This window comes from Canis lupus, chromosome 22 (assembly GCF_048164855.1).
Source record: "Canis lupus baileyi chromosome 22, mCanLup2.hap1, whole genome shotgun sequence".
In the NCBI taxonomy this organism is placed as follows: domain Eukaryota; kingdom Metazoa; phylum Chordata; class Mammalia; order Carnivora; family Canidae; genus Canis; species Canis lupus.
Window position 1 is genome coordinate 25,226,178 of NC_132859.1, and position 12,871 is coordinate 25,239,048.

The 12,871-nt window shown below is 40.2% G+C and overlaps 1 protein-coding gene across 3 annotated transcripts in view; it reads left to right on the forward strand.

Annotated features, from left to right (window-relative positions):
* The first annotated feature begins 3,817 nt into the window (after positions 1-3,817).
* CAPN7 (calpain 7) overlaps positions 3,818-12,871 on the forward strand; it is a 41,646-nt gene continuing 32,592 nt past the window's right edge. Inside the window, exons 1-4 of one of the 3 annotated variants that reach the window (XR_012014944.1) lie at positions 3,818-4,157; positions 6,860-6,968; positions 11,687-11,844; positions 12,712-12,779. Coding sequence is in view for 2 of the 3 variants with exons in the window: in XM_072792842.1 (XP_072648943.1) it covers positions 4,056-4,157; positions 6,860-6,968; positions 11,687-11,844; positions 12,712-12,779 (437 nt within the window). In the remaining variant the exon portion in view is untranslated. The remainder of the gene's footprint in view (positions 4,158-6,859; positions 6,969-11,686; positions 11,845-12,711; positions 12,780-12,871) is intronic. The other 2 variants (XM_072792842.1, XM_072792841.1) reach the window with 2 other exon arrangements.

Here is a 12,871-nt window from a genome sequence, read left to right on the forward strand (position 1 = left end):
TTTCTGCACCAGCAGCACCAGCAGCATCAGCAACAACAGCAGCACCAGCAGCAGCATCTGGGAACCTGTCACATTTGAGGGCCCAGACCTCCTGAGTCAGAAGAGCCCTAGGGGTAGAGCCCATCATTTTGGGTGTGACCCCAGGGGATCCTGATTCAGCCAAGCTGTGGGAGCACTGCCTCATCCAGTCTCATGCTTATCCCTTCCCCACAGCTTACTAATAGATGGTGATCCTCTCTGTACCCTGGGCTCCACACCTGCCTCATACTGAGCCTGAAACATCCCTCTCTTCCTCTCTGCTTTGCTCTTCTCTGCCTTCCTCTAGGATGTGGTGTGAGGCTCCCCAGGCTGATGCAGATGCTGCTCCTCTGGCCCTCCCAGCCCTGACTTCCCTCTCCCATACCAATTATCAAATGGTGTTTGAATCATTGGCTCATGCGCTTCCTACTCACTACAGTGTGAACTGCTTCAGTCACTTTGCTCTAATACGCAATGTCTGGTCAACAGAATTCTTAGCATTTGTTGACTGAAGTAAAAAACTACCATCACCAGGCTAGCAGCTTTTAACAGAGTAATAAACGACTGCTACTGATAATATTCTCTCTTCTGCCTACAGCCTCCCAGGGTAGTGCTAACTCCAGAAGGCCTTTGCAAGCCTGGATTTCAAACTTTTGTTGCTTCTCGATTTGGCTTCTTTGACTGTGAAGCCATTTGTAGGAAGGGAGGCAAGGATTTCGACAGCCTGGGGCTTCTTTCTGAGCAGGAGCTTGTGTGCTGACCAGTGCCTTCTGGAGCTCACCCTCTCTCTGGGTCTGTCCCAGCTTTCCTTGTGGGTGGGCTGTCATCATGCAGGATGAAGGCATTTGGACCAACTAGCTTTGAGTCCTTTAACATTGGACAAATTCTATGGTGGCACATGTTACAGACCTGGCCTCAGGTGGAGGCGCGATTGGACAACCTGGCAGACCATCCACAGAGATGGCCTGTCATGAGGCTCCACTACTGAACTCTCAAGATTTCCAGATAATTCGTGACTACCCAATACAAAGTCAATATATGAGTACCAGTTTTATTCCTACATATTACTGAAAACAATTGAAACTGGGCAACATAATTTAGAATAGCATTAAAATATGAAATGCCTAGAGATAAATGTATTCCACAATGTGCAAGATCTGTGTACAATACAACACTGCTGAGATAAAGAAGACTGGAACACAGGCAGAGATTTACTATGTTCATGGATTAGAAAACTCCGTTTTGTTGTGACTACAGTTATTTGGAAGCTTCAACTTGCCTTTACCCTGCCTTATCTCGCTCTCTCTTGTCTTTGTGTCTTCAGTGTGTAGCTGTGTACCTGGCATAAAGTAGGTGTCCAGTATTCTCTGAATAGATAAATAAGGAGTAAGATCAAATATACAGGGAATAAATGAATATGTATGGGAAGGGACCACAACTACCTAAGAGTGCTAGGAAAGGCTTCCCCTGATATAGATGAGGAATTCTGGGACGCCTGGGTGGCTCAGTGGTTGAGCATCTGCCTTTGGCTCCGGTCGTGATCCTGGCATCTGGGATTGAGTCCCACATCCAGCTCCTTGCAGGGAGCCTGCTTCTCCCTCTGCTTTTATCTCTGCTTCTCTCTGTGTCTCTCATGAATAAATAAATAGATCAGGAATTCTATAAGCTATAATGAAAGGAAGAACATTAGACATAGAAATCCTCTTGTGAGTAAAACTGCATTTGTCTGCTATAGCTTGTGGTCAGTTTTTGCAAGACAGTGACTATAAATACCTTGGGAATATGGCCTGAGCTCATTTTCTGCAGGACCTTCTAATCTGTACTCAGGAATTTCTACCTCATTCCCAGAACCAAGATCAGGGAGTCACAGTGAATATATTTCAGGGGGAGTTCACTCATTCATGTTTTAAAATACTTGCTGAACACCTGCTCTGGACCAAGGCTTGGTCTATGCTAGACCAAGGCTAGCATAAAACTGGTAAAGACAGAAACTATCCCTGCTTCAGTTATAAGACTGTCATAGCTAATGATGAGAACTATCTTTGTGCCAGGCACAGAATCAAATTCTTTTTTTTTTTTTAAGATTTTATTTATTTATTTGAGATAGAGCATGAGCAGGGGGAGGGGCAGAGGGAGAGCAGACTCCTGGCTGAGCAGGGAGCCCAATGTGGGGCTTGATCCCAGGACTCAGGGATCACCACTAGAGTTGAAGGCAGACACTTAACCTACTGAGCTACCCAGGTGTTCCACAGAACACAGAGTCCAATACTTGTGTTTATTACAACAGCTCAGTTAGTTATTAATTTCATTAAATGTGAAGAGTTAAAGAAACTAAGAAATGAGAGCCCCATTTAAATGCAGACTATGACTAAAAAAAAATTATTAAAGTACCATTAAGAAGAAAATTAGGGATGCCAGGGTGGCTCAGTGGTTGAGTGTGTGCCTTGGGTTTAGGGCAAGATCCCAGGGTCCTGGGATGGAGTCCTGCCTCCACCTCCCTGCATGGAGCCTGCTTGTTCTTCTGCCTGTGTCTCTGCCTCTCTCTGTGTGTCTCTCGTGAATAAACAAAATCTTTAAAAAATAGAAGAAGAAGAAAAAAAGTAAATCACACACTTAAAATGTAGAATTTAGGGGCACCTGGGTGGCTCAGTGGGTTGATTTCCCATCTCATGGTGATCTCTGGGTCATGACTGAGGGGGTGAGACGGAGGACCCGCTCAGGCTCCAGGACAGCTGTGAAGTCGGCTCGAGATTCCCTCCCCCTCCCTCTGCTCCTCCCCCTTCTAACCCCCCCCCCACACACACACCTGCACTCTCTTTCAAATAAATAAATCTTTTAAAAATTCAGAAAAATTAAAATTAAAAATAAAACGTGGAGTTTAATGGGTATTGACAAATGTATACATTTTGGCACCATCACCAAGTCATAAAACATTCCCATCATCCCAAGAGTTTCCCTGTATCCCTCCCCAATCATGGATCTGATTTCTAATACTATTGATTAGATTTGGCTTTTCTAGTACTTCTTATAAAGAGCCATGCAGTATGCAGGCTTGTGTCTTGCTGCTTTGAATTATCATGATTCAATTTCGACTTTCCAGGCACACTGTGTTGCCTATCACTAGCTCATTTCTATTATTGCTGAATCCAATTTTAAAGGAGAAAGATATTAACCAAATAATCACCTAATTAAGGGGTTAATTACAATAGCATTAAGTTGACCAAAGGATAAGCAAGTGAACATATGTTGCCTCGTTTGTTGACAATTCCACCCATAAATACACTGGGGTGCGGAGGGTATACAGGGTTACGATCGAGTCTGTGGAAAACAAATGTTATTAGAGAGTATCCTTTTGTCGTGTCCCTAATTTTTAAAACGTCCAAAAAATAAAAAAATAAAAAAAATAAAACGTCCAGATGAAAAGTGTTATTCCCTGGCCCTACACACACACACACACACACACACACACACACACACACAGTGTTATTCCCTGGTCCTACACACACGTACACACACACACACACACACACACACACACACTCACTCACTCACTCACTCCCGCATGCGCATCAAGGGTTGCCAGCAACAGCCGCCGTGCGAGGCGCCACATGCGCACAAGCCGGGACTACGCTCTGCTTTCGCCTGCCCAATCCCGGGAGCCCTGGCGATCACGTGCGCGCCGGCACTCGCCAGGCCAGGCCCCGCCCCCCCACGTACTCTCGCGAGCCCGGCTTTTGCCGCCCCATCTCCGTAGAAACGCCCGGGGGCCAGGCTGCGCCTGCGCAGTGGAGCCGGTAGGCGGGGCGGGGGAATGCGGCTGCCTGGATGGGGGGCGGCCCCGAGGCAGACGGGTGTCGCAGCGGGCCCCGGCGCGGAAGGCCCGCTCTCGTCCCTCAGCCGCGGAGGATAAACTCGGCCGCTCCCTTCACGGCGTTCGCGGGTCCGCCTCCCGGCGGTGCTGCGGTCGGCGGAAAGCCTGGTGCGTCGGGCCCTCCCTCCCTCCCGGCCTCCCTCCGCGGGTGCGGGGCTCCGGCGCCATGGACGCCACGGCGCTGGAGCGGGACGCCGTGCAGTTCGCCCGGCTGGCGGTGCAGCGCGACCAAGAGGGCCGCTACTCCGAGGCGGTGTTTTACTACAAGGTAGGGCCGGGCCTGCTGCGCTGTCGGAGAGGCGAAGGGGCGGGTCCGTGCGGGGCGGCCGGGCCCCTGGGCTTCGCTTTCCCCTGTTCCTGGTCCGCGGCGCTCCTTTCCCGGGCGCGGGCGACCCGGCTCCTGCCACCGCGGGGAGGTTTGGCCGAGGCGGGGGAGCCGCCGCCTCTCCGGTTACCGTCTTGATGGCAGACGTCCCCACCGCTGAGCCACTGACGGCCGCAGTAGTTCGGGGGGGTAGGTAAGCAGCTGATTCTCGCCGTCCCTGGGCTCTGATTTAGGGCCGGGGGGGGGGGGGGGAGTGGTCTCAGATACACACTAAAGTAACGTACGTTCATTGAACACAAGACGGTTTCCAGAAAGAATGATACGTCGCTTATCCTGGCATTTCATATATCTTTGTACTTGGTTGGTTGGTTGTTTACGCGTATTTACATAGACACCTTAGGAAAAAATTTATAGTTGACGTAGGATATGACATTAGCCTCAAGTGAACAACGTGGTGATTCAGCTAATCAATACGTAAGACGAACTTGGATTGTACCATTTATACTATTTTTTTAACCTGTTCTTCGTATTTTAAGCTTTTAAAAAGGCAAAGTTGCTTGTTTAATATAAGCTAACGACAGGTGCATGGTATTTCGTTATGTGAATGTGCCATAGGCAGTTTACAAACTGATGGGTGTTTAGATTCATTCTTGGTTTTTCAGTATCGTAAGTAGTGGTGTGCTTAAAGTCGATAACTAATGCTTTATACATTTCCTGGCTGTTTCTTTTGGGTAAGTTACTAGGGGCGGAATTATGAAAGGATATGATCTCCCACAGTCCCCTCTGCTCCCTAATCCCGAGGATTTGCAAATACACCTCTCCAGCTCTAGCCATGCCCTCTGTCTCCTTGTGGAGGTAGCTGTATCCTGGTGATATAGTCACTTTTTTTTTTGTTTGTTTTTAGAGAATGTGCTTTGATAATACAGTAGTCATAATTTTTTTTACATGACTGTATATGCTATCAGTCGTGTTTTTTCTCAGATTATTATTCTATTGCCTTCATTTTATAATCTATATCTAGAGACTTTTGGTGTGTTTCAGAATTCTTACCTTTGGACTTTTGGGACAATTTCGTGAAGGTGGTATTTCTTTAAAAGTAAAACTCTGCGTGTTTTAGTTTTGTGAAGTAACTGACAAGATTTCATAGGTTAAAATCGCACCATATAAAATTGCTTTGTGTAGAGCAAAAGAAAATACTATGTACTGCAAGAGTTTTGCTATATGATTGGAATACATGTCATTATGCAGAATTTTTTATCCTTAAGAGAAATGGTTGTGCTTCCAAGAACTGTTTATATAAGCTTTGCCAGATCTTTAGCCTTTTCTTGTCTTCCTACTCTTCTGTGAAGGATTTCTTGTCATTTTCAAATATAAGTTAAGTGAGTAAAATAAAATTGATGTCAGCAATTTTTTAGTTGGCTTTGTTTCTTTTAACCAAGATAATTATTTAAGCGTCAGTACTTACGTGCAAGATAATTGGAGGTGTGAAATATATGTATAACATCAGTATTTAGATAATAGTATATAAGGTAAAATGTTTAATGTTTACGTACGTGTAAAGTTATATTTTCTTCCCATGAAATGTCGGTTACAGAGTCTGAGGAAATCATCTTTCCTTCTCCTGCAGCCTTTCAATGAATTTTTATTTAGATCAAAACCAGACTCTTCTTCCTGATTTTGTTAAGTTCAGTGAAACAGTATGTGCTCTGACAACTGGATTCAAAAAGTTAGATGTTCAATAAATGGCTGGCTTCTTTGGATCCAACAATTAGGCATCAGCCTCTGTGAAGTACACATGCTTAGGTTGTTGCTGAGAAGGTATTATTACTTTGGAGAAATCTCTGTGGTTCTTCTCCCTGTAACATTGGTAACCTGTTATCCTGGAATGGTGAAGGGGAGAGTGAGGCTCTTCCTCATTGGCCACAGCATAACTGGCTGTTGGGAGTTTTAGAAAAACTGGATGATGAATCCAGGCTTTTTTAGTTAAAGTAAGTTGATTTCATACAACTGAACTCTGCTTTAAAATATGTTACCCTTTGGTAATATTTTCTATGGAGAAAGAGATTTTCTTTCCATTGTGAAATATTTATAATTAAATTTTATTTTTAAGTAATCTCTACACTCAGCATGGGGCTCCAACTTAACATCCTTGAGATCAAGAGTAGCATATTCTATTGACTGAGCCAGCCAGGCACCCTAACCTTTATAATTTCTTATAGTCTTCTTTGGACATTTAATTTTATTCTATTGGTTATCATTGACTAATTGATTATTGATTATTATTAACTAATAGGAACTGGTATTGTTATTATATAGTTGTTAAGCTTTTCAGGCTCAATTCATATTTTCAAGGTATATGATTTTAAGGCTGACGTATTGCATAAAGAAACAAAGCAGAAAACTTGTTTCAGTAAAGCTATGCTAAGAAAATGTTTATAATCTTTTCTATTTTGAGTTTGTAATTTTTCGACAGTATGATAAAATTGAGTATTGAGAACTGGGGAAAAGGTATTAGAGGGTTATATAACCCACTTAGCACTATCTTAAAGGCATTTTTATCATTCATAGACAGCAATAGTGAGTTAGCAGTAGAGAAAATTCAAATTGTAATTCATCTATTAGATTCTTTTTTTTTTTTTTTTTAGGAAGCTGCACAAGCCTTAATTTATGCTGAGATGGCAGGCTCAAGCCTAGAACATATTCAAGAAAAAATAAATGAGTATCTGGAAAGAGTTCAGGCTTTGCACTCAGCAGGTTAGTAAAGGACTACTAACATTTTGTTTTCTTTTTTCTTCTCTCACATCACATCCTTTCCCGTGTTTCTTTTTTAAATTATTGAAACATAGCTGATATACAGTGTTATATTAGTCCCTTGTGTTTCTCTTTCCTTTTTCATCTTTGTATCTTGATCTTCACTCCTACTCATTTCTGTTTTGGTAATCATGTCTTTAAGAGTCATAATATGGAAATAAGTGATAGATCTATGAATAAGAACCTTACAGATAATATAGGCTAATCTCCTAATTTCCCAGGGGTACAGAAATAGTGAATTACCTACATTCAAATTGTATCATTGGTAGAGTCAGGATTAGGACCCTTTTCAAATCTACTTTTTAAATATCTGTCACATTCTGGCTCCTGATACTAAGATTAAATGACTGCAGTTGAACAACAGGGGTTTGAGCTGTGCAGGTCACTTACATGCAGGTTTTTGCAGTACTGTAAATGTATTTTTCCTTTCTTAAGATTTTCTTAATATTCTCTTATGTCTAGGTTATTTTATCATAAGGAATACTGTATATAACATATATACAAAATGTGTGTTAATCAACTTATGTTATTGGTAAGGCTTCCAATCAACAGTAGGCTATTAAGTTTTTAGGGAGTCAAAAGTTAACATGCAGATTTCCATCAGCGTCCCTCACCCCCCACATTGTTCAAGGACCATCTTTACTCTTTAATATCAACGACTTCAGCAATATGTTTGTAGTCTCTTCTATATCAGTATCCTCAACCTGAAGACCTCAGCTAAACTTTTTTTTTTAAACCATATCTTGGAAAGCAACATGTAAGTAGAGACCTGGAACAACATGTTTTTATTTTTGTAAACAGTATTGCAAATGCTGTGAAACAAATACACCGACTTAGTGACCACAGTATTATTAGAGGTATGTGGGTCCTCTCAAAACCTGCTATTGACATTGGTAGAAAAGAAAGTGATCACCTCCTGACATTTTGTTTTAGAAATACATTTTTCTCACTAATGGTTCTTTTTACCCTTTATTTCTGTGGCTGTATAATAAAACCACAAGCAGCTTAGAGGACTCTTTATTCAGCATTCCCTGATGGACTTTGTGCTACTTTCCACTACTCTGAGTAGATACAAGCAGTTATAATCACATCTTTAGGAAAAAATGATCCCATCATTAGGTTTCTTGTTAAGACAGTACCATTAAGGACAAGGTAGTTTAGTTTAAGACAGTGCTCAGAAATTGGGTGTATGGAACAGTGAACTACCTATCCAAGGCCTCAACTGATACAGAGTTATACGGATTCATGTATTCAAAGTACCATGTAATTCAAAGTAACTCCATTTTCCCTGCCAAATAAATTTATAAATAAGATATTTATAAAGGGTGGGCAGTCTGGGTGGCTCAGCGGTTTAGCGCTACCTTCAGCCCAGGGCGTGTTCCTGGAGTCCCAGGCTCCCTGGTTTTGTACCTCAGAAGCCTGCTTCTCCCTCTGCCTGTGTCTCTGCCTCTCTCTCTCTCTCTCTTTCTCTCTGTGTGTCTCTCATGAATAAATAAATAAAATCTTAAAAAAAAATTTATAAAGATGATATTCAGACACAGTGTGACAGCTCTAATCTCCTGAGGAATAAAGACCTGGCACTGAAACAGAAATAAAGGTCAAAGGATTTTCAAAGCATAAGATACCTTAATTGTTTTGCCAGCTTTTTGACCCGTAATGTTTGATCTATGGAGTGTAATCTTTAGAGTTAAATGGTTTCTTTAATATTTCAAACAATGTTTAAAACAAATTTTGCTAAAAAAAAAAAAAAAAACAAATTTTGCTGACAGAAGACTCTTGAGATATAGGTTGATTTCTGGGTGGGGAAGGGTAACATAGTTTGAAATTCACCAGTGTAGTACAAATAGCTCAAGACTTAGAATTAAAAATCTAAACTATAGCTAGACTTAGAATTAAAAGATCTAAATTGTAACTTGTAGCTACCAAACCTTAGGCTAGATCAGTTATTCTCAACTGGGAAGAGTTTTTGCACCTCAGAAGATTTTTGGCAATGTCTAGAAAGATTTTTGGGGTTTAAATTAGGGAGGAGTGGGGAGTATACTATGGCATCCAGTTGGGTAGAGGGCAGGGATCTTACTAACGATCCTCCAAAGCACAGGTTAGTCTACAGCAAAGAATTATTCCAGCTGAACACATTAGTAGTATGAGACTGAGAAACCATGGGCTAGCTATTTTAACATTTTTGAGCTTTTGTGTCTTCATTTTGTAAAAGGGATTAGCACATACTTCAGAGAGTTGTTACAGAGTTGAAGTTCATACCTTTAAGAGAAAATGTAAAGCCTTTTTTTTTTTTTTAATAACTTTATTGAGGGGGATTCCTGGGTGGCTCAGCAGTTTAGCACCTGCCTTCAGCCCAGGGCATTATCCTGGGGTCCCTGGATCATGTCCCACATCAGGCTCCCTGATGGAGCCTGCTTCTCCCTCTGCCTCTGCCTGTGTCTCTGCCTCTCTCTCTCTGTCTCTCATGAATAAATCTTAAAAAAAAACTTTATTGAAATATAATTCATGTACCATAAAATTCACCTTTTTAGAGTATACAATTCATGGTTTTTAGTATATTTCTAGAGTTGTGCTACCATCACCACTAATTTTAGAACTTTTTTGTTGTCCCAAAAGAAACCTTATCCATTAGCAGTCATTCCCCATTCTTCCTACCCTCTTTCCCCTAGCAACCAGTAATCAATTTTCTATCTCCCTGGAGTTGCCTATTCTGGACATTTCATGTAAATGGAATCATCTAATACATGGCCTTTGGTTTCTGGCTTTTTTCATTTAGCATAGTGTTTTCAAGATTTATCTATGTTGTAACATGTATCAATACTTCGTTCCTTTCTATGGCTGAATAATAATGCCATTGTACCAATATACCATTTATTACTTATCCATTCGTCAGTTAATGGACATTTTCTTGTTTCCACTTTTTGGCTAATACTGTTTTGGATGTTTGTGTATATGTTTTTGTGTGGACGTAAGTTTTTCGTTCTCTTTAATACATAGCCCAGGAGTGAAATTGCTGGGTCATGTGGTTAGCTTTATGTCTGATTTTCTGAGGAACTGCTGAAATGTTTTCCTAAGTGGCAATACCATTTTAAATTTCCATCAGCGATATGTGAGGGTTCCGTTTCCTTCACATCCTTATCAACATTTGTTGTTTTCTGTCTTTTGTAATTTTAGCCACCCAAGCGGGTATAAAGGTGGCATTTGGGGTTTTGGTATGCATTTCCCTGCTGGCTAATGTTGTTGAGCATCTCCTCTTGGGCCAGTTGGCCATTTGAATATCATCTTTGAAGAAATGGTTATACAGACCCTCTCCCCTTTTAAGTCAGGGTTCTCCAGAGAAAAAAGAACCAATAGGATATATATAAAGAGATTTCGTATAAGGAATTGGCTCATAATGGAACCTCATTATGTAAGCTGAGAAATCTCACACTGCAGTCTGCAAGCACGAACTACTCAGGAAAGCCAGTAGTATAGTTTATTTAGTTCCAAGTCCAAAGGCCTGAGAAGTAGGGGAATTTGATGGTGTGAGAGCCAGTCCCAAGGACAGGAAAAGACCAAAAAAAAAAAAAAAAAAAAAAAAATTCGGGCAGAGAGGGCAAATTCTCCCTTCTGTCTTTTTATTCTATTCAGCCCCTCAGTCGATTAGATGTTGCTCACCCACATCAGGGAGGACAGTCTGCTTTTCCTACCAGTTCAAAAGTTAATTTCATTCAGAATCACCCTTCAGTCATATCTAGAAACCATATCTAGCCAAGTATCTGGGTACGCAGTAGAGTTGGCACAAATTGATATGATTAATCACCACACTCACTTTTAAAATTGGAGTTGTCTTTTTAGTGTTTAATTGTAAGAGATCTTTGTAATATTCATGATACAAGTCCCTTGATGAAATACTCATGTATTAAAAACAAATACTTATTTCAAAGAGCAGAAAAAATATATGATTTTTTTTTAAAGATTTTATTTATTTGTTCATGAGAGATACAGAGAGAGGCAGAGACACAGGCAGAGGGAGAAGCAGGCTCCATTCAGGGAGCCCGATGTGGGACTCAATCCCGGGTCTCCAGGATCGATCACACCCCAGCTGCAGGTGGCGCTAAACCGCTGCACCACCCGGGCTGCCCAATATATGATTATTTAATCTGGACTCAGATGAATAAGAAACAGCAGGAACTTTATCATCAAGGCGTAGGATATTGTATTATACAATTGTACTGAAAAAAATTTTATTTACATTAAAATGCAATTAAGTTTCTTTAGGCTTAACATTTTCTTAAGTTTTGTTTTGTCTTTGGGGGCGGGGCAGGAATATGTGAGGAGGACTGTTTTTTTTTTAAAGGAAGAAAGTGCTAGTAAGGAGAGATTCAGGGGGAATTTTTTTTTTAATAACTCTTTTTGGTATTTTTGGTCGCTGGTGTGCATTATGTAATGAGTCAAACAAGTGGGGACTTTTTTTTAGGCCTTAAAATTCAGATTGAAAGGAGAGAATTAGTCATTTTGTGAGGATTATTTTTTGACCTTGCTAAGCTTTTAAAATGAAAAATTAATAAAGTTTTGATAAAGAGTATCTTTAACGTATTAAAATGGTGTGTTGTTTCCTGGAAATATAAATACATATATATAGATAATATTTCATCTAAATGTCTTTCTTCTTATCCTAGTTCAGTCAAAGAGTGCTGATCCTTTGAAATCAAAACATCAGTTGGACTTAGAACGTGCTCATTTCCTTGTTACACAAGCTTTTGATGAAGATGAAAAAGGAAATGTTGAAGATGCTATAGAATTATATACTGAAGCCGTAGATCTCTGTCTAAAAACCGTATGTATAGCTACCAGTTAAATTTGGTGGAATTATGCTAAGAAATTTCTCTTACTAATGAATTTTATGTGACAATTCCTTAAAGAAAAATAATTACTGTATCAATATGTGTTATTAAGTTACTCTTCATTAAAAGATGATGAAGAATAGAAAAATGATGGATTTTTAACATTTTGTTAAGAAATTGACAGTTTTAAGATTGAGTCCTTAGACATTTTTTTTCATTAGGAGTATCACTTTTTTAACCTGCTTAAACCCATATACCTAAAATTAACATTACAGGAAGAAATCACCATCACAAATGTATGAATTTAGAATAAACCTCCTCCTTTTTAAAAAATTTCTTATGTTTAAAACTAAGGTAGTGGTTTGGGAGAGCTTTATTAATTTGCAGTGTAAAATCTATATGCTGAGTGGCTTTTAGTGCTTCCTGAGGACCCTGGTTAGGACAGCTAGCTTTAAGGGGCATCTAGTGCATAAGAGCAGTGCATTTGACAGGAAGATGAGGTGAGATGATAGTGGTGTTCTCAGTATTGTCAGAGGATTGGCTTTTTTTTTTTCAGGGAAGCCATCTTGCCTGATTTCTGGAGGTAAGTGCTGGTCTCCTGAGTTTCCTGCTGCTCAGCTTTCCATGGCACCATGTTTTTATTACTTGTGTGGTTCATTTACCACATGAAGTGTCACACCTAGTGACAAGTTTTTAACACTATTTTAAATGATACTTTTAAGGATGAAAACAAATTGTCATCTTTGTTTATTCTCTCATTATTTGAAGAAATATATTCCATTATATGTTTTTTGTTTAGAAATATGGATCAGGCAAAGAAAAAATTATGCTTCAGATTATTTGTCTCTCTTTCTCTTAAGTCTTACGAAACTGCTGATAAGACTCTGCAAAATAAACTGAAACAGTTGGCTCGACAAGCACTAGATAGGTGAGTTTTGTTCACTCAAGTTCTTATCCATGGATAGCAGTGTCACTTAAATTTGACAGATTTCTCTATATGTGTCATAGAGTTCATAGTAA